Genomic DNA, 26,999 nt, shown 5'->3' with positions numbered 1-26,999 from the left:
GAACCCCATTCCTCGCTGCTCAGGCGGCCAAGATATTGGGGTTGGGGGAGGAGTGCGTGCTCGATGTTGGACAAGATGACAAACCGTGGAGAATCGACCTCGACAAGTTGGAACCAGCCCTGAAAGAGGCTGAAAAAAACAGCACAGCATGCATCATAGCCATCTCCTCGGGCGAGGTCAACACCGGCCGGTTCGCCACAGCCATCTTCGACATGCCCAAGATCCGCAGCCTGGCTGACCGTTACAAGGCCTGGATCCACGTCGACGGCGCCTTTGGCATCTTTGCCCGGGCTCTGCCCAAAACAGACCAGTTTCTTAGTCTGCGTGCCTGTGTCGCAGGCATGGAATTGGCGGATAGTATCTGCGTGGATGGGCATAAACTTCTCAATGTGGTGAGTTTTTTGAGTTTTTTTTTGTATATGTTTTCAACTTTTTATTTGCTTGCTGTATTAATATGTGTGTGTGTGTGTGCGTGTTAAAAAGCCCTACGACAACGGCATTTTCTTCTCCCGCCACCCATCCACCCTCACTCAAGTGTTTAGCAACCCGGGCGCCGCCTACCTGGCTCCCCCGCCATCCTCCTCTGCTGCCGGTTCCCAAGAAGATGGGATCTTCGGCCCTTTGAACATCGGCCTTGAGAACTCCCGTCGCTTCCGCGCCCTGCCAGTTTATGCCGTCCTGAAAAGCGAGGGCCGAGAGGGCATGGAGGCCATGTTCAGCCGGATGGTGTTCCTTGCCAGGAAACTCGCCTCTTTTATCCACAACTCTGAACATTACGAGCTGCTTCCTGAGACTGAGAATCATGTCGAGGAAGACATCTTCATGATTGTGTTATTCCGGGCGAGAAACGAGGCGCTGAATAATGTTCTCGTTGATCGGATCAACCAGACGGGCAAGATGTTTGTGAGCGGGACGCAATGGCAAGGCAGGAAGGCGGTGAGAATCGCTGTGTCGACGTGGAGGGTCGAGGTTGAGAGGGACGCAAAGTATGTAGAGGGCGTCTTGAGAGAAGTCGCCGAGAGTTTTGTCGAGGCGTAAATGCAATTTTTACAAAAGCGAGCAGTCTGTCGGCCATATTGAGTCGTACCAAATCCCTTCCAATCCCAAAAGTCATGCAAGAATCGCGAAACAATATCGTAAACAATGGGTATCTTGTCGTCCTTTCCCTTGTCGTTTCCATCCCCTTCCAAATCTCCCAACCCGCCCCGCCGTCGTTCTCCGTCCCAGACTTGCCACCATACAAAGTGCGCAGTCAGTCTTAACCAAACTTCCGGCTCCCCCCTTTACTCTCCGTCGCAGGCCCCTTCTTCGTCTTGTCCCTCCCCTTCCCGATCAGCTCCAGATGCCCCGCCCTCGCCCCCAGCATCAGCTCCGTCTTGGCCACCATGCCCGAGGTGAACTTCTTCTTTTGCTTGTCTGCGCTCCCGCCGCTCTTGGCCTTTTGGGGTTTGTTGACCTTTTTCGCTCCGCCGCCGCTGCCCTTGGCTTTGGTGAGCCCCGGGTTGGCCTTGGGGGCCTTTTTGATGGCTCCTTGCGCCATCTTTGTCGGTTGTTTTGTCGGGGTGGTTGCTGGAGAAAAAAGGGAAGGGGCCAAGTTTGGTGGTGGGGAAATTTTGGGGAGAGAGGGAAGGGAAAAATAAAGTGGGGCGGGAAGTTTTGACGGGTTTGACCGCTTTGGGATAAGATAGGGATGAGCTTGGCGGGGCTAGGACGAAGTTGGGTTGGCGTGATGGGCATCTAGCCGGGGGTTCGACTTGCGAGAGCAATCATGTTGTGGACAAAAGTATAGCGACTTGACAGAACAGAATATGAAAGGCTTCAAAGATGGTCAATGTGATGACACTGGAGGCAGCAGTTTCGGCAACACTTGCTCGCTTGTAGCTTTACCACAGACAAGATGAGTGTCGTGGTCTGCCCGTTCTCTGCAGAACTTAGCACTCCTCTCGACTCTCTTAGTACACCTCTCAGATAAATCTCAAGCAGAACAGCATATAATATCTCATCTATCATAAGACCAAAGACTTGACCTAAACCCTGGGTAACCATGAAACCCCGCTAACACCAAGACGCCAGTATAGCCCGTATCTACAAAAGCATTCACTAACGTCATAGTAGTATACCCTCGCCGTCATCGTCACCTTCTTCCTCGCTCCACTCCACATCTGCAGCAGCCGCTTCCGCCTGTCGTTGAACCTCAGCCAGCCCACTCAACTCGGCAACATAGTCCCTATCAGCTAGGGCCTTTTTGACGAATCCCCATCCATCCTTTGCATAAGCTTCCAGAATTGGCTTGGAGCAAGCACTGCACTGTGGATATGACCTCCCACGGATATTCATATTGTTGAACGAGGACAAGAACCCTCTGATCTGGTGTGGTACGATGCCCAAGGGGTGCTCAGGGGGGTCACGTTCATATTCTCCATTGGCTGATGGAACAGGTGCGGGGGCGTGCTGCCTCTGTGGATGCTGGAGAATGCTGGAGAACAACTCGACGAGGAGAGCCGAGGCAATAGCTGCCACTCCGGGACGGGTGACGGTGCATTGTTGATCCAGGGTTGCGTCTTTCATGGACTATTTGCTCGTTAGTTTTGTGTATCATGTGGAGAATAGGGACAGCCAGAAAACTTACATCGGCAGCAACAACGACGTCGTTGCAGAAATAGCAACCCAGGGTGTCTTCACTCCCATCTTCCGGTTTGGCTCCATGTCTCATGACCACATATGTGTCGAATCCAAGCGCAGCATTGAGGACGATTTTGTTCGCGGATTTGGCCATGAGCGTAGGCAACCACCTCGACTCGCGGGTATCCAAGAGCATGAAGACGGCATCGTGTGAGTTGACCAGCTCTTGTAGCTTATTGAAGTCGTCTCGGGTCTTAGCCTCGTTGGTAACTGGGTGCCCCAACATAGGCACCGAGAGCACATGCCCTTCGGCTTCCACTCCCGGGTAGATCCTTTTGAGCGCCTCAGCCGCCTTCAAGGCCTTTGGTTTGCCCCCTTGAAGACAGTCCTCAAACTCGAATAATGGCTGCCTAACAGGATTCGAGAATGAAATGGCACCATAGTCCACAAAAGTGATCTTCCGTACGCCCCAGCCCATGAGATTCCTAGACACATAACTGCCAAGCGTTCCAGCACCCAGCAAGAGACAGCTGGTGTTTTTGATGGTGTCGAGTTCCAGATTTGGTGCCAGGCGCCACTTCATAAGCTTCAAGTTGAGGTCCACAGCTTGATCGGCCAGCTTGGTCGGGTCCATATACTCGGCCAGATCGGCTACCCGGCGCCTCAGTTTCGATCCGCCGTCCCTTTCCCAGCCTGTTACGTCGGGAACCGTCGCGAAATCGAAATCTTTGGGTAGGTTCAAGGACAACGGGAGAATGATGCTCCGAGCCTCGTGCCTGCGTGCTTGGGTATCACGGTAACAAAGAATCTGTACCTTCTTCAGCCGATATCGATGCGAGATCAGGACCAGGAGATTTCGCAACGGCCATGAAGGGTGTTCAGGGTAGTTTGAGGGGTCCACAAAGGCAACATATCGGTCCTCCTCGGGGATGTCGTTGAAGAAGCCATTCTCAAAATCGCGTAGTGACCCGATTTGCCACTGGTATCCTATTTCCTCTGCCATCGAGTCGTCCACAGGTCCTCTTCCTGTGGCATGCTCGCCCCGTGACTTCTTCGCAAGAAAGAAACCATGCTCCTTCTCCGTGCTGACAGTATACCGCCATGTGCCAACCGACTCGACGAGAGCTTCGCTTTCCCCAGAGTTTAACCGCTCGATGTCGCCAGATCGTTCCCATAGAGGTTTCTTGAAGTGTAGGGCCGGAAATGCAAACCAATATGTAAATCGGTACTTTTTGAGGTCGGCGAACGAAAGGATCGCGAAGGACGACAGTAGAGAGGGAACTGAGTAGATTGTGCCGTCTTGAATTGCATCCCAAATCTGGTGTCCAAAGCGTGGTTAGTTCACAAAGAACTGGCCCCAGGTCAAGAATAAACACACCTGCCGGCCGATGTCCTCGATCATGGCAGTCTTGTTGACATTGTTGAAATCTTCGATGGTGTTAACGTTCTTGATAAACCCCTTTGCGCGACTCGTGCCAACAGGTAGGCTGTCGTCACTGTCAGCCATTAGTTCGAACAGCACAATGTAAAAGTTCAATTTGCAGAAACCTACTCTTTGGCTGTGAGGGCATTTCCCAGTATTTGCATCCTCACGCTGGCCTCGGGATCGGCCTGCACGCGGGGCTCGTAAACGCCCAAAACCGCGCGGGCGGAATCGTCAAGTCGGTCATGGTCGAGTTTGGACGAGAAAAGCGATGAATAGAACGGTAGTTCTATCTCCGAAGAGAATGGGACGAATTTGACGGGCGCCATGGTACTCTGTGGTCGCCTCGCGGGGTCGATTCGCTGGGTTGATTCTCGATTCGTTGGTGTTTGGGGAAGACTGACCGCGGGGTTGTGATCGCAAGTTGTGTACGCGATTTCGGAGCGAAGTTACTGTTCGCGAACTGGTCAAAGCGGCGACGTTGAGAAGATCTAGCCTGGCGGCTTTGTTGGATTTGGCAAAGAAGGATAATACTGTTGTGGATGACTCGAATCGTCTAGAGCGTTAGAGATAGATACACCTTGGAACACATGTGCGTCTCAGGTAAGCTGCAAAGCTTTGGTCAGGTGTGGTGTGGCATCACCGGATGACCGGTGCCTGGTGTGTCACAAGCTTGGGAAGGTAAGACCTGGATTATATACGATACGCAACTGCCGTTCTATTCGGTTCAAGTTGGAAGTCAGATGGGAGGTACCAGCTTCAGTTCGATAGCGGGGCGTGGAGGAAGGAAGCTCTGGCTGATGCCCCGCACTTTCCAGGGATCTGCTTCAAGCGTATACCAGACTGCCCCGCCATGAACAAGGCAAGGTACCTGAGCCACCACCTTGGACAAAGGCTGATGGTCACGGAGAGATTCTAGAATACGGCCCATCAGATATGGGAAATAAGGAACGGGACCAAACTGTGAACATAGAATAGTCCTTAACCAAAATGTACTATTGTTTGATATCATGGCCAACTGAAGACAGACACATCCCACCGGTTAATCATCGGCCACGAGGAGCTTGAAGACGCGCTCACGCGTTGATGACTTGCAGCTGGAAGCGCGTCTTCGTTCTCCGCCATTTCAAAACGGACTTATTACACACCTTAGCTGGCCGGAGAGTTTCATGGTTGTAGATATTTACTGAGAGAATAGACGTTCTCATTTCGGATCCCTACTTCTCCATCTGATCAAAACACCAATCTTCAATCTCCACTCAACAGTCAAAATGTTCATTGGAATCTGCGGCAGTAAACACATGACCACCTTGGCCTCTCACCCATCCACTCTTACTTACACATATCATAGGCATCTGCGCCGGCAAGCGCACCATCGCCAACTACCTCGCCGACCACCACGGCTTCACCCACCTCTACCTCTCCCCAAAACAAACAACCCAAACCACCCCCCCATCCTCCATCTCCTCCTCCACCACCACCCAAACCACCTTCTCCACCCCCGAAGAACTCCTCGAATTCGTCACCAAACGATGGCGCGACCGCTTCGTAACAACCGACATTCCCTCAGAAGAAATTCTCGAAATGTACACCCGCCGCCCCTTCTTCCTCCTCCTCTCGGTCGACGCCCCCTTGACCGTCCGCTGGAAACGTTTCCTAGCTCGACAGTCCCAGTCCAACCACGGCCGGTTCTTGAAAGGACCAAACGAGGAGTCGGAACCCGATCATGAAGTTACTGATCTCGAGTCGTTCGTCACACTAAACGACTCCCATCTCTACGATCCAGTAAACGGCACCCAGGCGATGATATCAAGAGCGACAGTGAGGTTGTTGAACACCTCTTCTTCTCTCGCCCACTTGTACGCCACGCTGGGGAAGCTGGATTTGTTGAATCAAGACCGGCTCCGCCCGTCGTGGGACGCCTACTTCATGGCGTTGGCTGAGCTGGCGGCGCAGAGGGCAAACTGCATGAAGCGGCGGGTTGGGTGCGTTATTGTGAGGGATAAGAGGGTTATCAGCACGGGTTACAACGGTACACCCAGGGGCTTGGTCAACTGTGGGGAGGGGGGATGTGACAGGTGCAATGCCGGTCAGGGGTCAGGGCACGGGTTGACGACTTGTCTTTGTATCCATGCCGAGGAGAATGCCCTGCTTGAAGCGGGAAGGGAGAGGGTGAGGGAGGGCGCGGTGCTGTACTGCACTACGCACCCGTGCTTGACGTGCAGCATCAAGATTGTTCAGGTTGGGATCGGGGAGGTGGTGTATAGTCACGGGTATAGCATGGATGGGGATACGGCGGCGGTGTTCAGGGAGGCGGGGGTGAAGTTGAGGCAGTATGCCCCGGTGAGTAGCTTCCTTTTATGATTGAATGGGGATGAAGAAAAGCTGACGGGATTTGACAGCCTGCGAATGGGTTGGTACATCTTGAGAAACTGGATGTGTACAAGTAGATAGAGGACAACAATAGTTCAGCCGGGGACAAACGTTCACTGACCAACCCAGAATCATCCAACCTCGTCCAAGCTTGCTGTCGCCGACTCACGCCACAGACGATGCCAGAAAGATCATGAATAACACAGACACCTGTGTCCTCGAGACAAATCTCCAACGGGTAACTCAAACAGGTGTGTCAAGCCAATACAGCCTTCGCTCAACATGCAGAGCTGGGGCATTGGCACAAATGAGCAAGTAGAAAGATATGGTATCAATCCATCACCTCCCTCCGCACCACCAAAAACCGGCAGCCAAACCCGGTCACCGGCATTCCCGTTAGATCTCCCTCCCCCAACGGGAAAATGTGGACCTTATAAACCTTTCCCCGATCTCAATTCCCACCGGTTCTCCCCTTTCCTGTACCGCTCTCCGGGTCCGATCCATTCCCCACACCGTGCGAGAAACACTTACACCAGTAACAGCGGTCAAGGTAGCAGCAACAAACGGCGACCTGCGGCACGCCCGGTTTAGATAAAAATGGCATGACATTCCCTCTCGCATGGCACGATTCTCGAAAGAATTTTGCGTAACAGACACCGCGCAAAGAAACCTTCCGTTATGGATTCATGACTGGGCGAGCCAAATTTTCATTATAGAGATATTCGGTACCGAAGCGGCCAACAAAATGATCTTCTTTTTCCAGCACAAGGGAACTGTCAATTGTTAGTGTCGATTGCGCCATCTCATCTCATTCACACCTTACAAGGCAAAATGCCAACTTTCACTCTCACCCACAGTGACATAAGCAGGATATTGCGACATAGTTCAAGTAAATGGTGAAAAAATAGTAAATTGGTATAATGATGATGATAACAAAGCAAAATCAATGAATCCCTCTCCGTTTAACTCCGTTGTGTTTGTCCAGCGCCCTGCCAAGCTGGCTGTGCGGGCTGCGAATGATGTTCCCTCTCTCTTCATTGTAGAATGTCGCCATCCAATTCCAGTCCAGTCCAGTAGTCCAGCCCAAAAATCCCTTGTATTCCACCGCCCATTTCATGTTGTGTAATGTCGACTAAACCTCCCTCCTTTCAAACCCAAGTCTAAGGTGTGTGTACCACCAACGATGGGCCTGCATAACTCGGCATACCCCATCCAGGCATCCATCCCTCCCTCTCTCTAGTAACTGGTGTGGGTGGTTCGTAGTCGTATTAAATAAAAATGGTGTGGTGTGGTGTGGTGTAGTTGGGTGGTGCGATATCCTCCCTCAAATCATACGATAACACTTTCTTTCTTTCCTCCTTCCCTTTTTGGACCAATCAGTTCCTTCCGCTTAACGGGACCCCCATCTCCAGTTGCTGTTGTTGTTGTTGTTGTTGTTGAACGTTTGTCTTGACAGAGGGACAGAGGTGTCGTGACGGTCGCCGTTGTCTAGCGAGGTCTTTGGTGATGATGAGGAAGAGAGAGAGCGAGGGAAGTAGGAGCCCATGTTGTTTGGGGGGGAAGGGAGGGGGCTGCTGGTGGTGGTGTTGGACTGTCTGCTCTCGCGCCAGGAGGAGACGATTTGTTTGCAGAGGTGGGCGGACATGGTGTGTGTCGGGGACATTTTGACGGCTTTGTTTTTGTGAGTTGAACTTTAAGAGAGAAGAAAGTTGTTGTTGTTGTTTGTTGTTGTTGTTGTTGTTGTTGTGGTGGTGGTGGTGGTGGTGGTGAGAGCGGTGGTGTATAAAAGGTTGTGGTTGTTGTTGAAGACCGCGTGTAAGTGAACAAGTGGAGAGCTTGTGGTTGGCTGGGTTGATGAAACTCGTTTTGTTGAACGTTTGTCCGGTACTTCCAGATCCCCAGATCAAAAATCGTCTGTGTAGGTAATAAATGCTTTACTGATCATAAGAACAAAAAGACCAAAAAGCCTTCAGACTTTGGGCGGGAACCTCATCCCTTTTAAAACAAACATGCCACAAACTCCGGTGCCTGAGCCCAGCCCACCTGGCAGCCCTGCCCTTTGACCACCACCACCGCACACCGTGTGACTGCCAAGTTCAACGGACCACCCGGCAAACACGAACAATGGGTCGTCCATCAATCGACTCACCCAGACCACATCCCCACAACCCGTACCCCATTTTGGATCTCTGTCCAATCAAAACGCAGGTATTACAAAGATTCCCAAGGCGTTTGTGGCTCAGCATGAACAGTGGCTTGTCGTTCTGGGCTGATTTGGCGTTGTTCAAGCGCTGAAAGTCTGACCATGTCGCTCCACAACTTTGGGGCTTACAGGCGCCACGAGATCGATTTTCAACGGCAGCCCTGTCAATCCCAGGTTGTCGTGCTTGAGGCTATCCATTTTCTCATTGTTGGATTTTCCCCATCTTGGGCTGGAGTTTCTTTCCCCCAGGCCAGTTCTAACTTCCGGGTCTTAACACCGAACTCTTTTCCTGTTCGGTCCCGCTCTGGGCTGCTGGCCATGACTCCCCCCAAACCTGGTTATGGAGGAAGTGAGTTGAGATGTCTTACACCATCGGTTCTCCCGGCTTCACTTACACCACTCCAGCACACTGTCTCTCCGTCTCCGTTCCCGTGCATCATTCGAGAATTACACACCGCACCTTCCAGAAGTCCAACAACAAAAAAAAACTACCGTGATACCTACTAGGATCCTTCCGCGCCTGCCGGACATGGAACATAATGATAAGCTTTACACCTACCCATCTAAGATGGAAATGGCATGTGGTATTGCTAGGTGATCCAAAAGATTAATATCCGACCCACCTTCCCTATCATTCACCACTTTTCATATCGTAGATATCATCATCAACCCCCGAAAAACTGTCAACAAACTCGGGTTCACATTTCTCCCTCCTTTGCCCCCCTACACCTCCAAATCCAAAAGTTCTAGAAGCCCATCCCATCCCATCACCTACAAACCCGGCAAATCCAATCCCCATCGGATCATCCTTTCTCTTCCACCACTAGCCAGCCTGTCACGCGGTGCTATTTTTGAACAAGGGTGGACCCCTGATTTTACCCAAACCACCAACCCGCCAGAGGAATCACTTTGACACGCCCCTTTCCCATCAATACTCAACATAAAGAAACAAAATATTCATGAAAAATGCCATTCCGTTCATTAAGAATTATCTATACAGTACTTTTTTTGAATCACGCTCCCAAAAACATGCCATGCTATCCCCCTACCCCCCTTTCCCATCCATCCATTCTACCAACTCCAAAAACTCCCAAAACAAATCGTGGCTTTTTATCATACAAGCAGCAATGTGTGTGTGTGTTACATGTCATCCCACAACCCCCCCCCCCCCCTCCCCCAGGCAGGGGCAGGGGGAGGCCATATTCATGATGATGATCCGGGGTATATAAAAATGTGATGCATCCCATGATAAAATGACGATGATGCTCCACCAGAGGTCGCGACCCCCAGATCCAATGATCTGGTTACAATAACCTGGGGTAACCTCCTCATGAATAAACGAGTTGCTTGGTAGGTAAGCGGTACATCTGCCCTTTCCCAAAGAAAAGCATGTGGTGGCTTCATAACCCTCGTCCCTCCCCCCAAAATTTCCGCCGCAGAAAAAAAAAAAGTAAATCGTCCTGCCCTTCAACCCTTGCAGCCTCTTTCTCAAACCAAGCAACTCGGCGGGATACTTTTTTTTGTTGTTTGTTTTCCATCAGACCGGCTGGTGTTGTCTTGTAGCCCCTCTCAATCATAAGGAAGCTTCGAATCAGTCGAATACCCCTTCTCCGTTGGCTTCACCTCCTTGATCGGGTGCAGAATCATCGAAGGAAGACATGTCCTCCCGTGCTTCTGCTCCCACTCGGGGCCGCCGATGCCAGTGTCCTCGTACCCCATCCAGTTGTTGTACAATCGCTGAGGTGGAATGGCACGGTAGTACCATGTGCTGCCCAGGTATCTCCCCTCTTGTCCCCATCCCATGGCGCTGCCGAAGCTGCCACTTTGCCCCTTGGGGCCTCCGTTGAACCACTTGGCCAGCTGGCTGCCGCTCCACGCCCGGTCAAAGTAGACTGGCATGGGCGCATACACAGCCTTCAGTCCGTGGAGGAGAGCGGTGGTCTGAGAAACCATTTCGGAGGCGACGTGGTTGCCTCTGAGATCCTCAGCATGCATCACGTCAATCAACCTCCTTGACGCTCTGACTTGAGTAATGATCGTAGCCCGGCGAGGTAGCTTGCCCCATGGGAAGTTCAGGTTTCGGTATCCCCACACCTGGTTGCGCATAATCCAGCCGCTGTTGACTGGATTGAATATGGGCGCCAGGGTGATCAGATCGGCCTCCTCACCAACACCCCATTTGTAATTGTCGTCCTTGGGATTCTCGACTGGTGGCTTGGGACCGACAGGGTTGACAACAGGAAGCTTGGGAGCGCCCCAAATCGTCTCATCCCCGACTTGTCTCTCCACCGTTTGGCGGAACTTGGACTCGAACCCTCCATAGTAAGAAGGGATGTAGAAGCGCTCGTTGCGCTCCCAGAGTCCCCGTCGAGGCTGCTTGCGGCCAAACTCAGCCAACTTGTTGAGCACATTGTAGTGATGGCCAACCACCCGTGAGTCCATCTCCCAGTTCCAAACATAGTCGAATTCCCGGAACTCCTGCATAAACATCTGGACAGGCAGGAACTGGCCGTTGTGCACCTTCCTCGCCTTGACAGTGAGCTTGGGGTACATCTTGTCAACGGCTCCCTCGGTCCAAAGAATGGTGATGCTGCGGAGCTCCTCGGGAACGTGCTTCTCAATCGCTTGACGGTACAGGTCCTCGCTAGCCCAGATATCGAACTCGTCTTCTCTGTAATGCACAAACAAGAAAACCTGATACTCTCCACCAGTTCGCAGGCTGAGCTCTGTAATGAGCGACCGAATGGCTTGTTTGTCGTTATCATTGTACTCCTTTCCGGTGTAGGATCGCAGCAGAATGGCGGTTCTGGCCTCTCTGGCCTTGACGGTCGAATTGTACGCGCGCTTGTTCTCGAAGACGCCCTTAATCGATCTTGAGCGAAGCGGGCGGGCATCCGGACCACGCCAGAACCGTCTGAATGTAGCCAACAGGTCCTTGGGCGTCTGCTTCTCGGCAGACTCGTCGTACTTTTTCAGGTCGGGGGAAGGCTCGCTGTCCTCCTCCTCGTCGACATAGGCGTTCGGCGGACCGCTCGTGGCAAAACGTGCCTGATTCTGATCAACACATTTGGATTGCAACTCGCCCCAGTTGACCTTGTCCCAGTTGACCGGCTGGCCGTCCTTATCCATCACCGGGTTTACTCCGTACTGGCCCATCCGAGTCTCTCTTTCGAAGCAAAGGTTGCGGTCAAGTCCAAGCGTGCTGTAGCTTCCAAAGCCGGGGTCGGGGAAGTTGCGCGGGCGGCCCCTGAAGACTTTGATATCCTCGACTTCGTCTCCCGTGGCTCCAATGCAAGGCACATACAGGGCATGGGTGGCCAACCATTCCTTTGAGTTGTACTTGGGATATGGGTTGTAGATAGCGGGACGTTCCTTGGTGAAGGAGGTGGAGTTGTCACCCAGGGTCAGCTTGGCCTCGTGCGATGGCTTTCTGGTGTCCCGGTCGGTAAGGCTGTTCAAGGTGTTGCCATATACGGCGCCTAGTCCAGGTTTCCTAGAAGACGAACGTTAGCGTCAAGCAGATGGTGAAATGGCTTTCCAGGGTGTCACTTACTTTTCCAGATCGCGCCAGTCTTTCTCGAACAGTTGTCTTTGCGCTTGCAACGCAAGCTCCTTGCGCTCATCTATTTTGTGGTCAGCAAACGCCAGTATCCGTCCGGAGAACTCAATCCGTACCTGGGTCGCGCTCAGTGTTGACTGGACGGTCGTAGAAAGGAACCACTCTATAGCCACCGTGGTGCGCCAGCAGGATCCAGCAGAGAACAAACACCGCAAGAGCCGGGATATAAGTTTTTGGCCGAGTAAGCACTCGGCGAATGTGTGTTTTTGTCAACATTTCGATTTTGGTATGGTGGTGGTCAACGCCGCGATGTGGTCGGGAAACGTGAAACGAATGTAGGTGTGTAAAACGATCGGCGCTATACGGGCATTTCGGTACGATGCTGTCCTGTCTGCGGCCTAGAGAATGGAAAACGAAGTCGCGATGTTCGACTCAGTCGGTCGGTCGACCTTGGAGGGGACTACCGTTGGCAGTCGGTCGCAGAAACCAGGAGAGTGCAGCTGAGATCACGATACTGGATCGCGATTGCCGATTGGGGGATAAAAAGGAAGGCAGTAAAGACTGGCGGCCACCCACACCGTAGCTGATATTAGGCAAATTGACGATAAAAAGGGAGAAGCGGAGGTTAAGTTGAGAGCGGCACGCCTCAGCGCCAGAAGAAAAAAAAGCCCAGAGTCCTACGTGCGTTTTCGGTGCACAAGCACGAAGAAGCCAACGCTTTTTCTGGTGCGATAACGGGAAACGTTTCGACAACGTTCTGTGTAGAACAGAAGTACTTCAATCAAGGTAGAGCAAAAAAGACGAGACATTCACAGGTCACACAGAACGAGGCATGACAAGAGCTTGTATCTTTCGGCCGGTCTGGTCCGTGGGGGCAGCGCGGTCCGACCTGTCGTTTGCCCCCTTCTCGACTTTCGATAAACAAGGGAAAGCCCCTGAAGATTTCTGCAGGGAGTGGAGAAAGCTTAGCGCACGACAGGGCCAATGCAGCCCAGGCCCACTTCCGAATTAGGGGACTGTTTCTGTTTCTGGTTCAACATGGAATCGTTTGACAGATCGACCGCCTTTTCCTGGGTTATCGCAGCAGAGATACCCGCTCTTTTCTTCGTGGCTGTCGCACGATGGATAACGATCGCCCTCTCACGAGGGAGACAAACCTGATCCCACCGCCTCGGACACGTAACACTTCAAGTTCTCTTCTTTTCAAGAGGTAGCACGTGTAGGTAACGACTTGTGGCCGCTGCATGCACTGATAAGATGAGACAGGGGTGCGGAAATGACGCCAACGGCCACCCAACCGAGCAGCGCTACCCCGAGCAGGGGATTTGCTAGCCCAGAGTCTAGACCTGTCACAGAGAACCAACCGCAACATCGAGAGCTCAAGTACGTAAGATTTGAATCCTCATTATACCATGTTCACACAGAACGTCAGACGCCCTCATGATATATCCAAGTCCAGTAATCCGTCTCTGCACCTCCAGGCACAAAATACCACATCATGACGGGGAACACGAAGTAAGTGTGAGACTCGGCGGACACGAGAGACAGTCACAATTGTGTGTGATGCACCTCGAATCGAAGCCACCAAGCCACCAGTTCGTCCCACAAGCCACCTGCATCCCGGCCCTCCTCGCATGGGCTTGCCATTTCACCATTCAAGCCCACGATGGCTTCACTTTGACGACGACGACGAAGACCCTTTGCTCCAGTGAGCCTTGCCTGCCTATTGATCCTTCAAATCTATCCCCACGATTCCCATCACCAACTGAGGTTACGCAGACCTGTGTCCTGACCCAACCAATCACCTCCCACGCCGCAGCGTCGTGCTCTACGGCACAATATCTACACCTAATCTAGCATGGTAACATCACACCGGAGACCGCACCGGCTCAGCTGTCGTCCTTTGCAGAAGAACCGTTCTTTTGGTGTCAATAATTCAACGAGTACCGCCGAGGGAAATGAAACTTTTGTTTCTGGCGCTTTGGTTTAGTCTATTGCAACCCACCTAACCAAAGTCCCAAACTCCCACTCCAACTCCAATGCCAAATCCAAACAAGCCTTTTTTTGTCCTCTCTGCCGGCTGATTAGAAATCTTATCTTGCATACAACCCGTAAATACAATAACCTGCCAAACAAGCAATGATCGTCAGGGACACAGGTTTGGTTAAGTTGATTCTTTATCTTTTCTAGGCCAAATCATATAATGATCCCTCGAGTTTCTGTCGATCGTAAAGGACTCTCTCCTATTTTACCCAGCCGGCAAGCCACAGGGAATCGACGACGCAGTGTCACCTGAGATTGTGCACATCATTTTCCCCCCAACGCCAATCATTATCAATAGGGGACGATTTTTCATCGTCCACAAGATCTCTGTGGCGGAAAACCAGTAAGAAAAAAGAAAAAAAAGAAAAAGCCCAGCGAAACTTGGCAACGGGCGTCCGTTCGCCCCCCCTGGCGTAAACGTTTCGAAGCGAGTTTCTAGCGCGCATTAAGGGAACAACGGATTTTTGTGGAGGAGGAGACGGTGTAGAGGATGATAATTTCGGTTGTGGTTTCCCCGGAGGTGATTGAGTGAAATAATGCTTGTCAAAACAAATCGGAGATCGGCTATCGTCAGTTTCAAGAAGGGGGTGATTAAACTCTATTCGGAGGTTCTGCGAGCTGTGTATAAACGGTGTTGTGGGATGGGCGGTGGAGATTGGGTACACATTGAGCGGGCTGGCCTCGCGGAAGTTGGAGAGAGCCTCGATTCCTTAGCAGCACTGATGGTATGATCTATACCAGCCGCCAAACTGTCTGGCTCCCCATCATCCTGATCCTCATCACTGCCACGACAAGAATCCGGAGTTCTCCCAGCCCCCTCCTCGAGTTCCCAAAACCATTCCGTCGCTTGCCTTCCATCTCGCGGTATGTTAAAAAACTCCCAGACACACGGCTGGCGCTCCATGACTTTCCATCAGTCCACCTCCGCATGCCAGCTTCCCTCTCATCCCAGACATAAACCGACCCGGATCGAATCTGTTGGCGTTCCTTTTCGGACAATCTTCTTTGAACTCTAGGCAAAAGTCCCAGTCGGCAAGCCTCGAAAATGAAAGGATGACCGAGTACCCACCTACCCTACTTACTAACCTGGGGATTCTCCTTCAGAAACCATAGATCTAGAAGATGGGACACCGGCTACCTACGTGAACTTACCCATAAACACCACAACCTTTTGTAACTAGCGAATACCTATCCAACCGCATTTCTAGCACTTGAACCATCCCCAAGGCACCTGAAGGACGAGTGATCTCTTGCAGAGCTACATTACACCAACTTCCTTCTCTAATCCCATATATATCCCGCAAAACAACAGGAGCAATTCCTCCCCCCCCCAAAAAAGCCAGCAAAACGTTCGGTACTTCCATCATTGCTCAAACGTCCTCCCGGGCTCCAGACAGTCGTGGCCATATTCGCCATCAAAGTCCGGAGTACAAGCTCTCGGTATTATCCCGAGACAGTGGAACACCATGACCCAACTTGAAACAAGCAAACTATCTGGAATGGAAAACACACCCACAGTATCGTTGTATCATTTCTCATCGGCCATCTTTGCCGGGTAGGTACCGACCACCACATCATAACCCCAATCGGAGTGCATCTGTCTGAAAGTCCATCTACCCGTCCACGGGAATCTGATACGCAACATGCCAGATGAGTTTTGCATAGATAGACAGACCTTTTCACACCCCCATGCCGTCATCAAACCTCCTCGATATCACCCCAAAAAGCGAACAGGAACGGTCAATATGTCTTCCATATATTAGCAACTAAAAATTGTCTCTTTTCCAAAATCTCAGCTATCTCCCCGCCTGCCTGCCTGCCTGTACACATCACCATGACATGACGACGCACAGCATATCCCAACATCAAACCCCCTTCAATATCTCATGTAACCGCCCGTCCATCCATCCATCACACCCGTCGCGTATCACCACGTCAAATTCAAGCAATCACCGGGCCCTTACATCAGGAACCCCCCAACCCGTGCAACACAATCATGTCCCCTCCCCATCCCCAGAAATCCCATCCTTCCACCACCAAATGCATTTTCCACAACTCCCCCTCTGTTCCCTCCCCTCCCTATCCCAGACCCTAATCCACCCATCCATCCATCCACCAGTCCAAAAATATTCCATCCAAATATGCTGTTGGCCAGCCTGAAATTATCGTATCATAAAAAATAAAAAAAGGATAAAAAAGGACAACAACAACCTGTCCAGAATATCCCGGTGGGTATATATATATATATATACGAAGCCAAATCCACAATAAGGGGGGGGGTATAAAAAGCCGAATCCAACAAGAAAAAAAAGTTCCTCAGTCTATGAGTTTCCGTAAACAAAGAAAAAAAAAGTGTCAGACGTCAAGCCGTTATCTCATGTTATTAGCTCAGCGTCAAGAATTGTCGAAAATGTCGAATTAATATTAACCGGGGAAGGGAGGTTCGGTTCGGCGTGATCAGATAGATAACCGTTCAACTGTAACCCCTACAGCATCCCCAACCTCGTCATCCTCTTCTCCATCTTCGGTCTCGGTCCCGGTCCAAGTCGACTATTCCCATACGGACCGTTCGGCCCAAACCTCGGATTCGCCCCCGGCAGCCCCATCGGTCCCGGCGGCCTCATGCCCCCTCTTCCTCGTCCGGGAGGACCACCCATTCCCCTGCCGCCGCCCATCATCATAGGCGGAGGAGGAGGCTGCTGCACCCGCCTCCAGGCGTCCTTTTCGCAAAACGCCCTGCCGTTGACCTCAAAGTACCCATCACGAAGCGCCATGCCGCAGTCGCCGCACTTGAAGCATCCGACGTGGTGTTTGCGAGAAGTCTCATCCTCGAGATACTCCCCCTCGATGCCTCGGCCGCAACTCCCGCACAAGCTGCCGTTGAGCTTGTGGTAGTGTTGCTCGCAGTAGGGTCTGTCGTTCAAGACGTAAAACGTCGCTGACGTGAATGGTTCCTGGCAGGTCGAGCAGACGAAGCACGGCTTGTGATAGCGCCCGGTGAGACGGCCGTCGGCGCTGGAAATCGATTTCCCCTTGATTGGCAGCCCGCATGCCTTGCAGTCGCCGCGGGAAGGCTGGGCCGAGGGAGGAGGCAAGTTGCGAGGTTGCGAGCGGGATCGTTCGTGGAGAGGTCTGCCGTCGCGAAGCTCGTCACGGGGGTCTCGAGGTCGTTGCGGAGTTCTGCTGGGATCTTGTCTTTGCATGTCCCTTGGCTCGTCCATCGTGGCGGCTCTCTGGAGTTGTCTCGGGACCTCCATTGTTGGTGCTCTTTGGAGCTGAGGTCGAAAAGGCTCCACGGGTGGCCTCTGGGTCTCCTTTGACGCTTCCATCGTGGGTGCCCTTTGAAGCTCTCTTGGTGCTTCCATCGGCGGTGCTCGTTGCGGACCTTGTGACCTGTCCATGGGAGACGCTCCCTGCAGCTCTCTCAACGCTGATTGTTGCGGTACAGGCGGCTCCTGTTCACGAGGTCGAGCTGGTTCCGGTTTCGGGGTCGGCCAGCCTGGAGATGGCTGAGCTCCAGATCCAGGTGTCAAGATGCTAGGTGTCATAATGGCAGGGCTTTCGCCAAGCGGCGAGATCTCCAACGGAGAGGGAAGAGGGGATCCTCCTGCTGCTCGTCGCTGACCACGCGGGTCGATGCGTGGATCATATCCTCCCTCTGGCGGTGGCGGACGAGCGCTTAGTGGCGATGGCCGATCTCTACCTCCCTTGTATGGCATTTTGAGAGAGGCAGGACCTGGCGGTTTCTGCTGATTATCGTCCATTGTAGACTGAAGATCCGACATCAAGTTATCAAAACTAGATGTGTCAGAAGGCTTCCTCCGTCCAGATCTCGATGCTATGGACCTGGGTGGGCTAGTTCGGGAGCTCGCTTGGCTAGGGCGACGCTCAAAACTGCTCTGGGCTGACACGCTCTGTACCGACATGCTGTGAACAGACACGCTTGATCCTGTCGATTCCGAAGGCGTATGGTAAGGATTCCCAACGCCGAACTCCTCAGCAAGGTTGATAGTTGGGAGACCAGGGGTAGTGGGTCGGAGTGTAGCACTGCGAGGAGGTGGAGGTCTCGAAGTGTCTGGCCCACGGCTGGGACGGCGAGGTCTGTCGCTCATCATGGACCCTCGGCTGTCTGGCGATGTCCCGCCATCTCTGTCTGAAAAAGACTCTGATGGGGCACGTAATCTGTCTGGCGGCTGAATTCTCAAGGCCGCGGGTGGCGCAGAAGGTGTTCGCTGGGGTGGCGGAAAGCCTTCATTCGGACGAGGAAATGTATCGGCGCGACTGGGTGTCAATGGCGGAGGATTGTCTTCCTGCCGACTCGGACTCCTCGCAGGAACGCCAAAACCCCCATAGCCGTTCTTTCTCAGGCTGGGTTGTGCCTGTCCTCCACCCAAGCTACCAAGGTTGGAAGCTGAAGTACCGGGACGATCGTTTATATCGCTACGAGCACTGCTCGAAGGCCTTCTGTTGGCATCAAACGGCCCGGGAGCGATGGAATTCAGGCGTTCCATTAGATTCGGTGGTGATTGTTTCCTTGCTGGGTTTGATGGCGGCAGCTGGTCGTCGAAATCAGTCCCGTTACCCAACCCCCCATAACCCCCTGATCTCCTTGTTGGTTGAGGGGGAGGCGAATCATTGGCAATTTGAGGAGCAAAGAATTCGTCCGGCTTGTCAGTGGCAGGTCTAGCATTTGGTGTTTTGGGCGAGATGTTCTGCTCGCTCGGTTGTGATCCACTCGACAGTGAACTCACTGGCGTCAACTGGCCTTGTCCTGCGTAGGCACGATCTGAACCATCGTCAGCATTTGCCATGGTTCGAGATGCATCAAGCGTACTGGCAGCAGAGGTGTCCACTTGAGGGGGTGCCCGAGACTGGTCCTTTGGCGCAGCAGGAGCACCCCACGGGTTAAATCTTTCAAAAAGTGATGGGGCGGGCATCGGCGGTGTTTCTGAATGCATGGTCAGCAAGTTGTCGGGGTGAACAAACGGAATCAACCGCCTACCTTCCACCGCCGGCGGCCCCGAACATTCATGTTCTCCCATCAGGGAGATTCTCAAACTTGTAAGCCATCATGACGATCATTTCACAGTCGGCATGAAGCTCGACCTCTCTTCCCACGGTGGCCATTCCCAAATCAGCGTCGTTTCCTGCAAGTCACTGGTGTGTCGTCCGACTGAAAACATGGGAATCGAAGGCGCGTCTCGGTCTCCGGCTTTGCGGGGAAGTCTCGAACTGTCCGGAGAAGCTATCCAGATCCGCCGGGTTCCCCAGTCCACGCGTCCTGAACCCGGCGAATGCCTTTATGTAGGTATATATATATATAGTGATGAGTGTGATAACAGCAGCACGGTAGTCGAGATAGACAGGGAAGTTCGGAGTATCCGTAGTTGTCGTCGAGATTAGGTCCGGGGTCGAAGTGGTGGTGGTTCCAGGTTATCAATTGTTTCCAGCAATCGTTAATATGTTCAGGATGATGAGGTGCAGCGGGAGGGATCTGATCTGGTTTTACAAGACAGGGACCGGCTCTCGCAAGCAGGCAAACACAAGAGGCCCGAGGGATGCCAAGCTCGTCAGGGCTATGCACAGGGCAAACTTGCCGAAATGCACGGAATGAGCGATCTGTTGGGGAGGCGATGGACGAGTGCGTTGCGGATCGTGTCTCGGGGGTCGAGTCTGGCGGTTTGACGGCATGGAAGGGATGCAGAAGAGGGAGAGAGTTGAAGAATCGCGGGCGCTGGCAGTTGCGTGGGCGGGAGACACGGTGACCGCGACCCTGGCCCTGCTCACCCCGGCCTTCCCTGTCGAGACGAAGAGACCAAAAAGGGTCTCAGGTCGGGCCCTCGGCAGCCACCCAGGGAACCCTCGTTCGCAGTGGGTTCTAGGCCCGAGCGCCTCCGCAATTATCGACGACTTCTGATTGAAGCCGACCGGGATGTGCGCGATGGCCACAAGATGGGGCGGAAATCAAAATGGACGAGGCCAGGCCCCCTGACTGTTGAACCTCACTCACACGTTCTCACTACAGACAGTCTCTGCCATCTCTCTGCTATCTCCATCTATCTCTACCTACCCGCGCTGTGCCAGCTCACCTTGTTCCCAAAACGGCTATCACCAACGCCCATCATGCACGGTGAAGGAGAAGCTTCTGAGTTCTGACCATCAGCAGCAGTTCCGGCAGGCAAGGGTGGTGACACAAGGACGAGTGACAAAAGGGTGTGTTGCATCCAGTCAACCCGACGCACGACTTCAAAATTATCGGAGATCATTTCGGGGTCTTTTCATGCTGCCCGTGGCCCAGATCCGCGATGCCACCTTCACCTTGAGGCAAGCTCTAGCATCAAACATGACCCGTCCACCAAACATCAACGGCGCGCCAAACAAACCCTCAAAGTGGCTTGTTGTAATCTCGAGGGGCCCACTTTTCTCTTGAACCAACTACCAGTGGCTTTCTGTCTTAGACCTCACCTATCACCAGCAGTAAGCTATGTACATTCACCACAGCTCCCAATTGGTGCGTTTAGAGACTAATCATACTCACCAGGATCGATCAAGGATGACGGGATTCATGAAGGAATCCAGCATGAATGACTTGTTTGACACTTTTTTTTCAGTTGAACCAGCAACACATTCCCGCGTCTCAGCATCCTCTTGGCCCCAATACCCTCTTCCCACCCTCGATCGCTGCGATATTTTCTGATACTCGCTATGGCTTTCTCCCCTCTTCCGAGAGACGGCGATGCATCACTGCAACCTTCTCTCCACGCCAAGCGGCCTCACCGCTCGGTCCAGTGACCCGAATGCAGCCTTCAGGCACAGAAGAGTGTTCCTGCCAATGCGTTCACACCGCATCTGACCCTCATCAGTTGGCATTGCTTGCCACCTCTGCCAACAACTCGCGACAATTCCGGCTTTTCACGGTTCTCATCTCGCTGAAAATCGAACAAGGCCGTCTAAGGCGGCTGAATGGCTGCCGGGGCCAGCGAGCCCAAGATTGATCGCCTTCCTGACGCGCCCGATGTGCCGAATCATTGGACGCATCGAAAAAGCAAGCAACCCGCGCCCTGCCGAGCCATCGTTCCGCACTGCTTTGCCCCCCCTGCCGAGCCCTGAGAGGCGCATCTGTCTGGAGAAAAGGCTGTTGCCGAGAAAAATGAACCATTGTCTGGGGTGCTCTTCCAGAAAGACCTCCACATTTTCCCTTTCGGTCTCCCGGCCCTGACGACGACCTGCCCTCACCTCCGATATTCATCTATACAGAGGTATATACCTATAGGGCGAGTTTCATACCCTGCATATCCAATAAGATTGGAGACATGGCGCCGAGAGTATCGGCTGACGACTTTGAGTGTAGGGCAGTCTGGCGGTTGCACTGTGTGTATGGTTACCCCGCCTCGTCCAGAGTGTGGGAGGTGAAGGTCGAACGACTGGTCCGGGCCATTTCCTGACCTTGCCATGCGGCGGTAAATCAGATTCGCTCGCCTTGACAGCCCGTTTAGAGGCCGACTTGGTGTGTCAGGATAGACGAGGGCGGGATGATCAAAAGCAAGCATCGCCTAGGTGCCTCGGAACAGCACGAAAACCATGGAGAGATTATGACGGCTTCCCGTGCCAGCCGCCGGCTTGCTTGTGGTCCACACAGCCCTCAATGCTGTTCATCGATCTTGCAGGTAAGAACCTCTTTTTGACTGGAGCGAAACAAATAGTTGGGGTGGTGCGGGAAGAGCAACCTATGGCACCTCTGCAAACTGTCAACCCCACGTCGAGGATCTCATGTTGGTTGCACACAACTGGCCGGATTCGTCGTCCTGCCTGAGCCTGCCTCGCATCGACAATGCATCGATGCAGCAAGCCACTGTTGACCAGCACCTCATCACTAAGAAGCTGCACGTCAACCCTTCCTTATTGATTTGCAGCTGCGGAGGCTCAAGGCTGGGCCTATGGGAATGACTGAAGGGTTTCTCATCACGTCAGTGGGGTGACAACGAGTAAACTCTCCCGCAGTCATGATAGTATATGTCTACTGAAGACGACTCACAAGCAGCCACAGAGAAGCATTTCCGGCCCAGCCTTCTCGAGCAGGTACTCTTGTAGTAGAGCTCGCACGGAACGAGCACCCTGGAGACGGAGCAGTTCGGCACAGGCGTGGGGTACACTAACCACGTCGCTCCTCTCTGCTCTTCTCCAACTCTCAGTAATGATCAGTCAATCGTTGCCAGCAAAAGACTGATCTTCAGTGAGTTACCAGGATCGAGCATGCCAGGTCGAGGGTCTTGGTAGGTTTCGTTTCGAGGTTTCCCCACAGTCTTCAGGGGATCTCGCGTCTCAGGGCACAGCACACTGCCGCAATGCTAAACTACAGGAAACACGTTGAAGACGGCAGTTCCACCCTCTGGGAAGTTCAAGATTGGATGGTTTACAAGCATCTTAGCCGCATCGATGAGCTGCCATATACGGCACCGTTCCCGAGAAGAGCGGTGGGCAGGAAACGGTGCATCTTCTCCAACAAACCAGAACTCGGTGTTTGGTTATACACACGACAGCCCGACCGAGACTGCTGTGTCTCCCTGATAAATGCTCGGGAGCGTCGACGAATGATGAGGCAAGGGATCACCTTATTGCCAGAATAAAATCAGATATCACTTTTGCTGCATGTCTCACATACCCCTGCCGGCTCGTGTTCGTTGGTGAATGGTAACTCCCTCAAGACTGCAGGACAACAACACAGGTGGAATATCGTGATACAGAACGACATTTGTCCGCTTTTAGTGCTTATCATGATACCTTGCCTCGAACTGTATAGTCAAGCCATGAAAGCCATACGGCTGCGCGGTGACAGATTTGGAAGTTGGAAGCAGACATATGTTATGTACGGATCGAATTAAAACCGAACGGCGAGAGTACCCTTGCGGCCTCGAGTCTGATACTACCAACGTCAACATCAACCAACCGGGCCGGGAGCGGGCGCGGGTGGTATGAATTTGCTGTTGTTGACTGGCTTGACAGCTCACAGTGGATACTCGTCCTGCAGAGACAGCAGCCACTGAAGAAGTAAACCCTCACTCTCCTCTCATCGAAAACACAGCACTGAAGCCACGGGCGGTGTCAGTTCTTCGGGCGACCTGCTGCCGCCCGGCGTCGGTAGGTGTTGGGGTTGGACGGGTCAACTCCGCCGCTCCCCCGCTACCAATCAGCGAAATCGGGGGCCGAGACATGCCCCCCGCCCTCCCGCTGCCGTGCTGTGGCAGAGCGGGGATGGCGGGGCAGCTTTTTTTTATTTGCTGTGTGGGTAGGTTGTGCATTCTATACTTTCTGGCGACATCCAACGGCCAGACAATCCACAGAGAAGGCTCTCTCTCGATCAGGAAATTGCCGGTGCGGCCTGCGTCCTGCTTGCTGCTTGTGCTCGATGCTCGCTGCTCGCATAGCTCTTCCCCATGCCCTTATCTCTTGGTATCTGCAGGCGCTATGCCCAAAGCTCTGAGCTCGCAGTGTCTCTACCGTGGAAATATGTCTCGATTGTGATTTGGAAAAGTACACGCGATGTTTCCCGGCAGCAATTGACCGCCGCTACGCATTCATCCGATCAACTCATGGATGGACCCCGGGCCCCCGCCATTGAACGGTGATTTGAACGGCCGACTTGTCCGAAACGTGGAGCCCCAAGGTTATAGTGCGGATTTTGTTTCTTTCACCGCCCACGTCGTCCGGTCTTTTCCCCAAACATAAAAAGGAAGGCCCTTCCTGTCACTTGCTGTCGGACGATTGTGTCGTCTCGTGCTCCTCCGCTCTTCGTCTTGCCTACTTCCTTGTGAACAAAACAAGCCAACTCCCTCGAGTCTGACTCGAGACATTACCCCCCCCCTTTCGAACCTTTTGTTGCTCCCATCTCAGCTTTGTTGATCGCAGCTCCAGGGCCGCGATCACGACACCGTCAAAACGTTCTCCAACCTTCTTAACTCGTAAGTGTTGCTCCTCCGAACTTCGACGCATATGCCGCCATACCGTCAACACCTGTCCTTTTGGACTCCGTTGTCCCATGTCGTTACCTACACTACCACTACCACATGCTCCTCCCCACCCCCCCCCCCCTTGTCTCCTTGTCCCCTGACCCCACGCCCCTGATATACCCTTTGTTGTAGCCCACCTGGCAATCTCTTCGTGCTCCCTCAACCGCCGCTTCTGTTGAGATCACGGTCTTTGGCGGAGAATGCCTCAACTCGTCCCCCTTCCGGCTGCCTCCTCACAAACCTCTGCTAACATGTATAAAAGGGTCCATCACCCATACGCCGGAGCCCGTTGTTCTGCCTCTCCAGGAAGCTCAGCGGATTACATCTCTACCCGATAAATTCACTCTCAGCATCCAGGCAAAATCAACAACTCTCCAACCTTAGCAATGGCTCCCCACGCTGAGATCGCGAACGGTGATGGACCTGTCAACTCTGGCGGCGTTTCCTCCTCCACCAACCAGAAGGTGACCTTCAAGGTCAACTCCCCCAACGTCGAGTACACCGACAACCAGATCCGCTCCAAGTACACTTATCACACCACCGAGGTGTCCGAGGTTAACGGCCAGTATGTTGCGGTCCCCAAGGAGACCCAGTACAACTTCAATGTCGACACCAAGGTCCCCAAGCTGGGTATGATGCTCGTTGGCTGGGGCGGCAACAACGGTTCCACCGTCACCGCCGGCATCATTGCCAACCGCCGCGGGCTCTCCTGGCAGACCCGCCGCGGTGAGCAGAAGGCCAACTACTACGGCTCTCTGATCATGGGCTCTACCATCAAGCTCGGCACCGATGCCAAGACCCGCAAGGATGTCAACATCCCCTTCCACGACCTCCTCCCCATGGTCCACCCCAACGACATTGTCATCGGCGGCTGGGACATCAGCAAGCTCAACCTCGCCGAGGCTATGGACCGCGCCCAGGTTCTCGAGCCCGGCCTCAAGGCTCTGGTTGCCAAGGAGATGGCCTCCATGGTCCCCCTTCCTAGCATCTACTACCCCGACTTCATTGCTGCCAACCAGGAGAAGCGTGCCGACAACATCCTCGAGGGCACCAAGGCCTCCATGGCCCACGTTGAGAAGATCCGCCAGGACATTCGGTACGTTGCACATTTTTGAAGCTGCTCTGAGAAGCATTTTGACTAACATGAATTGAACAGTGACTTCAAGGCTGCCAACAACCTTGACCGTGTCATCGTCCAGTGGACCGCCAACACTGAGCGTTTCGCTGACCTCATTGAGGGTGTCAACGACACTGCCGACAACCTCCTCAAGGCCATTGAGAACGGCCACGAGGAGGTCTCTCCCTCCACCGTCTTCGCTGTTGCTTGCATCCTCGAAAACACCCCCTTCATCAACGGCTCCCCCCAGAACACCTTCGTTCCCGGTGCCATTGAGCTTGCCGAGCGCCACAGGGCCTTCGTCGGTGGTGATGACTTCAAGTCTGGCCAGACCAAGATGAAGTCGGCCCTCGTCGACTTCCTCATCAACGCCGGTATCAAGCTTACCTCCGTTGCCAGCTACAACCATCTCGGCAACAACGACGGCAAGAACCTGAGCGAGCAGAGACAGTTCCGCTCCAAGGAGATCTCCAAGTCCAACGTCATTGACGACATGGTGGAGGCCAACACCGTTCTCTACGCCCCCGGCGAGAAGCCCGACCACACCGTTGTCATCAAGTACATGCCCGCTGTCGGCGACGACAAGCGTGCTCTTGATGAGTACTATGCTGAGATCTTCCTCGGCGGTCACCAGACTATTTCGCTCTTCAACGTGTGCGAGGACTCCCTTCTCGCTTCCCCCTTGATCATCGACTTGGTCCTCATCACCGAGCTCTTCACCCGTATCCGGTGGAAGGCTGTCTCCACCGACGGCGCCGCCACCAAGGACTTTGAGGGCTTCCACAGCGTTCTCTCTGTCCTCTCCTACATGCTCAAGGCTCCCTTGACTCCTCCCGGCACACCCGTTGTCAACGCCCTTGCCAAGCAGCGCTCCGCTCTCGTCAACATCATGCGCGGCTGCTTGGGTCTCCAGCCCGAGTCCGACATGACTCTTGAGCACAAGCTCTTCTAAGCTTTGCAACTCCTTTGCTTTGGCTTCGAGCGTGTTTTGAGGGGATTCAGTACCCTTGCTCTTTTCTTTCTCGAGTCTTAACCTTTAATCTTCGGTTCTGAAAACTTGGTCATGTTGAGCGGCACATCAAAAGGCACTTGATAGACATTAGGATGGGGATGGGGGTTTAAAACTGGGTTTAACGGTGATGCATAAGGAGAGCGGAGTTGGGAAGGCTGGAGCATCCGAGATAGTATTATGGTAGAAAATGGGGAACCCTGATGTTTCCTGAATGTTGACTGGTGTCGTGATGGTGACTGTGATTGTGCTCTTGATTGTGAAACGATTCTTGAATGGCTGTCGATTGAGAGTTTACAGCATGAGTCTGAGACAGGTGAGACAAAGTATGTCGATGGCTCTCTATTTTGCAGCCTCGTTTTTCTTGACTGCCAGTATTCACACATCGGTATTTGATTCATCTTGATGTAGCCCTCTCATTCAACCGGAGAGGGACAATTGAGGACCCGACCATGATTATCTCATGAAAGCAAAGGATTACGGATACAAAACCCGGAAATAGACTTCCACTGCTGCTTGCCCCCACCCCCCAACCGCTCAACCCCAGACCGCTTTCCCAAGATCTGCCATGCCATGCCATGCCGCGATATGCTTTCCCAACCCCTTTGCTTGGCGGCGCTCGGGGAAACGGCTGCTGGGCGAG

The 26,999-nt window shown here is 53.2% G+C and overlaps 9 protein-coding genes across 9 annotated transcripts; 3 read left to right on the top strand and 6 right to left on the bottom strand.

Annotated features, from left to right (window-relative positions):
- Window positions 1-2: 2 nt before the first annotated feature.
- On the top strand, window positions 3-1,038 carry PODANS_2_1790 (uncharacterized protein; the record flags this gene model as incomplete). Its single annotated transcript, XM_001910890.1, has 2 exons — window positions 3-460; window positions 543-1,038. Coding segments are annotated over 2 exons (954 nt in total), but the record flags the coding sequence as incomplete, so codon positions are not given.
- Window positions 1,039-1,258: 220 nt separating this feature from the next.
- PODANS_2_1780 (uncharacterized protein) lies at window positions 1,259-1,540 on the bottom strand (the record flags this gene model as incomplete). Its single annotated transcript, XM_001910889.1, has 1 exon — window positions 1,259-1,540. The coding sequence occupies one exon, from the start codon at window positions 1,538-1,540 to the stop codon at window positions 1,259-1,261; it is 282 nt and encodes a 93-aa protein (XP_001910924.1).
- A 566-nt stretch (window positions 1,541-2,106) lies between these two features.
- PODANS_2_1770 (uncharacterized protein) lies at window positions 2,107-4,374 on the bottom strand (the record flags this gene model as incomplete). Its single annotated transcript, XM_001910888.1, has 4 exons — window positions 2,107-2,571; window positions 2,630-3,940; window positions 4,001-4,118; window positions 4,175-4,374. The coding sequence occupies 4 exons, from the start codon at window positions 4,372-4,374 to the stop codon at window positions 2,107-2,109; spliced, it is 2,094 nt and encodes a 697-aa protein (XP_001910923.1).
- A 942-nt stretch (window positions 4,375-5,316) lies between these two features.
- On the top strand, window positions 5,317-6,495 carry PODANS_2_1760 (uncharacterized protein; the record flags this gene model as incomplete). The annotated part of the gene is made up of 3 exons (XM_001910887.1): window positions 5,317-5,338; window positions 5,397-6,388; window positions 6,448-6,495. The coding sequence occupies 3 exons, from the start codon at window positions 5,317-5,319 to the stop codon at window positions 6,493-6,495; spliced, it is 1,062 nt and encodes a 353-aa protein (XP_001910922.1).
- Window positions 6,496-7,808: 1,313 nt separating this feature from the next.
- Window positions 7,809-8,081, bottom strand: PODANS_2_1750 (uncharacterized protein; the record flags this gene model as incomplete). The annotated part of the gene is made up of 1 exon (XM_001910886.1): window positions 7,809-8,081. One exon carries the CDS (start codon window positions 8,079-8,081, stop codon window positions 7,809-7,811), a length of 273 nt encoding a protein of 90 aa, XP_001910921.1.
- A 2,109-nt stretch (window positions 8,082-10,190) lies between these two features.
- On the bottom strand, window positions 10,191-12,239 carry PODANS_2_1740 (uncharacterized protein; the record flags this gene model as incomplete). Its single annotated transcript, XM_001910885.1, has 2 exons — window positions 10,191-12,072; window positions 12,175-12,239. Coding segments are annotated over 2 exons (1,947 nt in total), but the record flags the coding sequence as incomplete, so codon positions are not given.
- A 2,716-nt stretch (window positions 12,240-14,955) lies between these two features.
- On the bottom strand, window positions 14,956-15,261 carry PODANS_2_1730 (uncharacterized protein; the record flags this gene model as incomplete). Its single annotated transcript, XM_001910884.1, has 1 exon — window positions 14,956-15,261. A coding segment is annotated over one exon (306 nt), but the record flags the coding sequence as incomplete, so codon positions are not given.
- Window positions 15,262-16,709: 1,448 nt separating this feature from the next.
- On the bottom strand, window positions 16,710-19,265 carry PODANS_2_1720 (uncharacterized protein; the record flags this gene model as incomplete). The annotated part of the gene is made up of 1 exon (XM_001910883.1): window positions 16,710-19,265. The coding sequence occupies one exon, from the start codon at window positions 19,263-19,265 to the stop codon at window positions 16,710-16,712; it is 2,556 nt and encodes an 851-aa protein (XP_001910918.1).
- Window positions 19,266-24,430: 5,165 nt separating this feature from the next.
- PODANS_2_1710 (uncharacterized protein) lies at window positions 24,431-26,299 on the top strand (the record flags this gene model as incomplete). The annotated part of the gene is made up of 3 exons (XM_001910882.1): window positions 24,431-24,518; window positions 24,615-25,326; window positions 25,387-26,299. The coding sequence occupies 3 exons, from the start codon at window positions 24,431-24,433 to the stop codon at window positions 26,297-26,299; spliced, it is 1,713 nt and encodes a 570-aa protein (XP_001910917.1).
- Between the last annotated feature and the right edge of the window lie 700 nt (window positions 26,300-26,999).

This window comes from Podospora anserina, chromosome 2 (assembly GCF_000226545.1).
Source record: "Podospora anserina S mat+ genomic DNA chromosome 2, supercontig 2".
NCBI classification, from domain to species: Eukaryota; Fungi; Ascomycota; class Sordariomycetes; order Sordariales; family Podosporaceae; genus Podospora; species Podospora anserina.
Note: the sequence above shows the minus strand (reverse complement) of the source record. Positions and strands in the feature narration are given on the sequence as shown.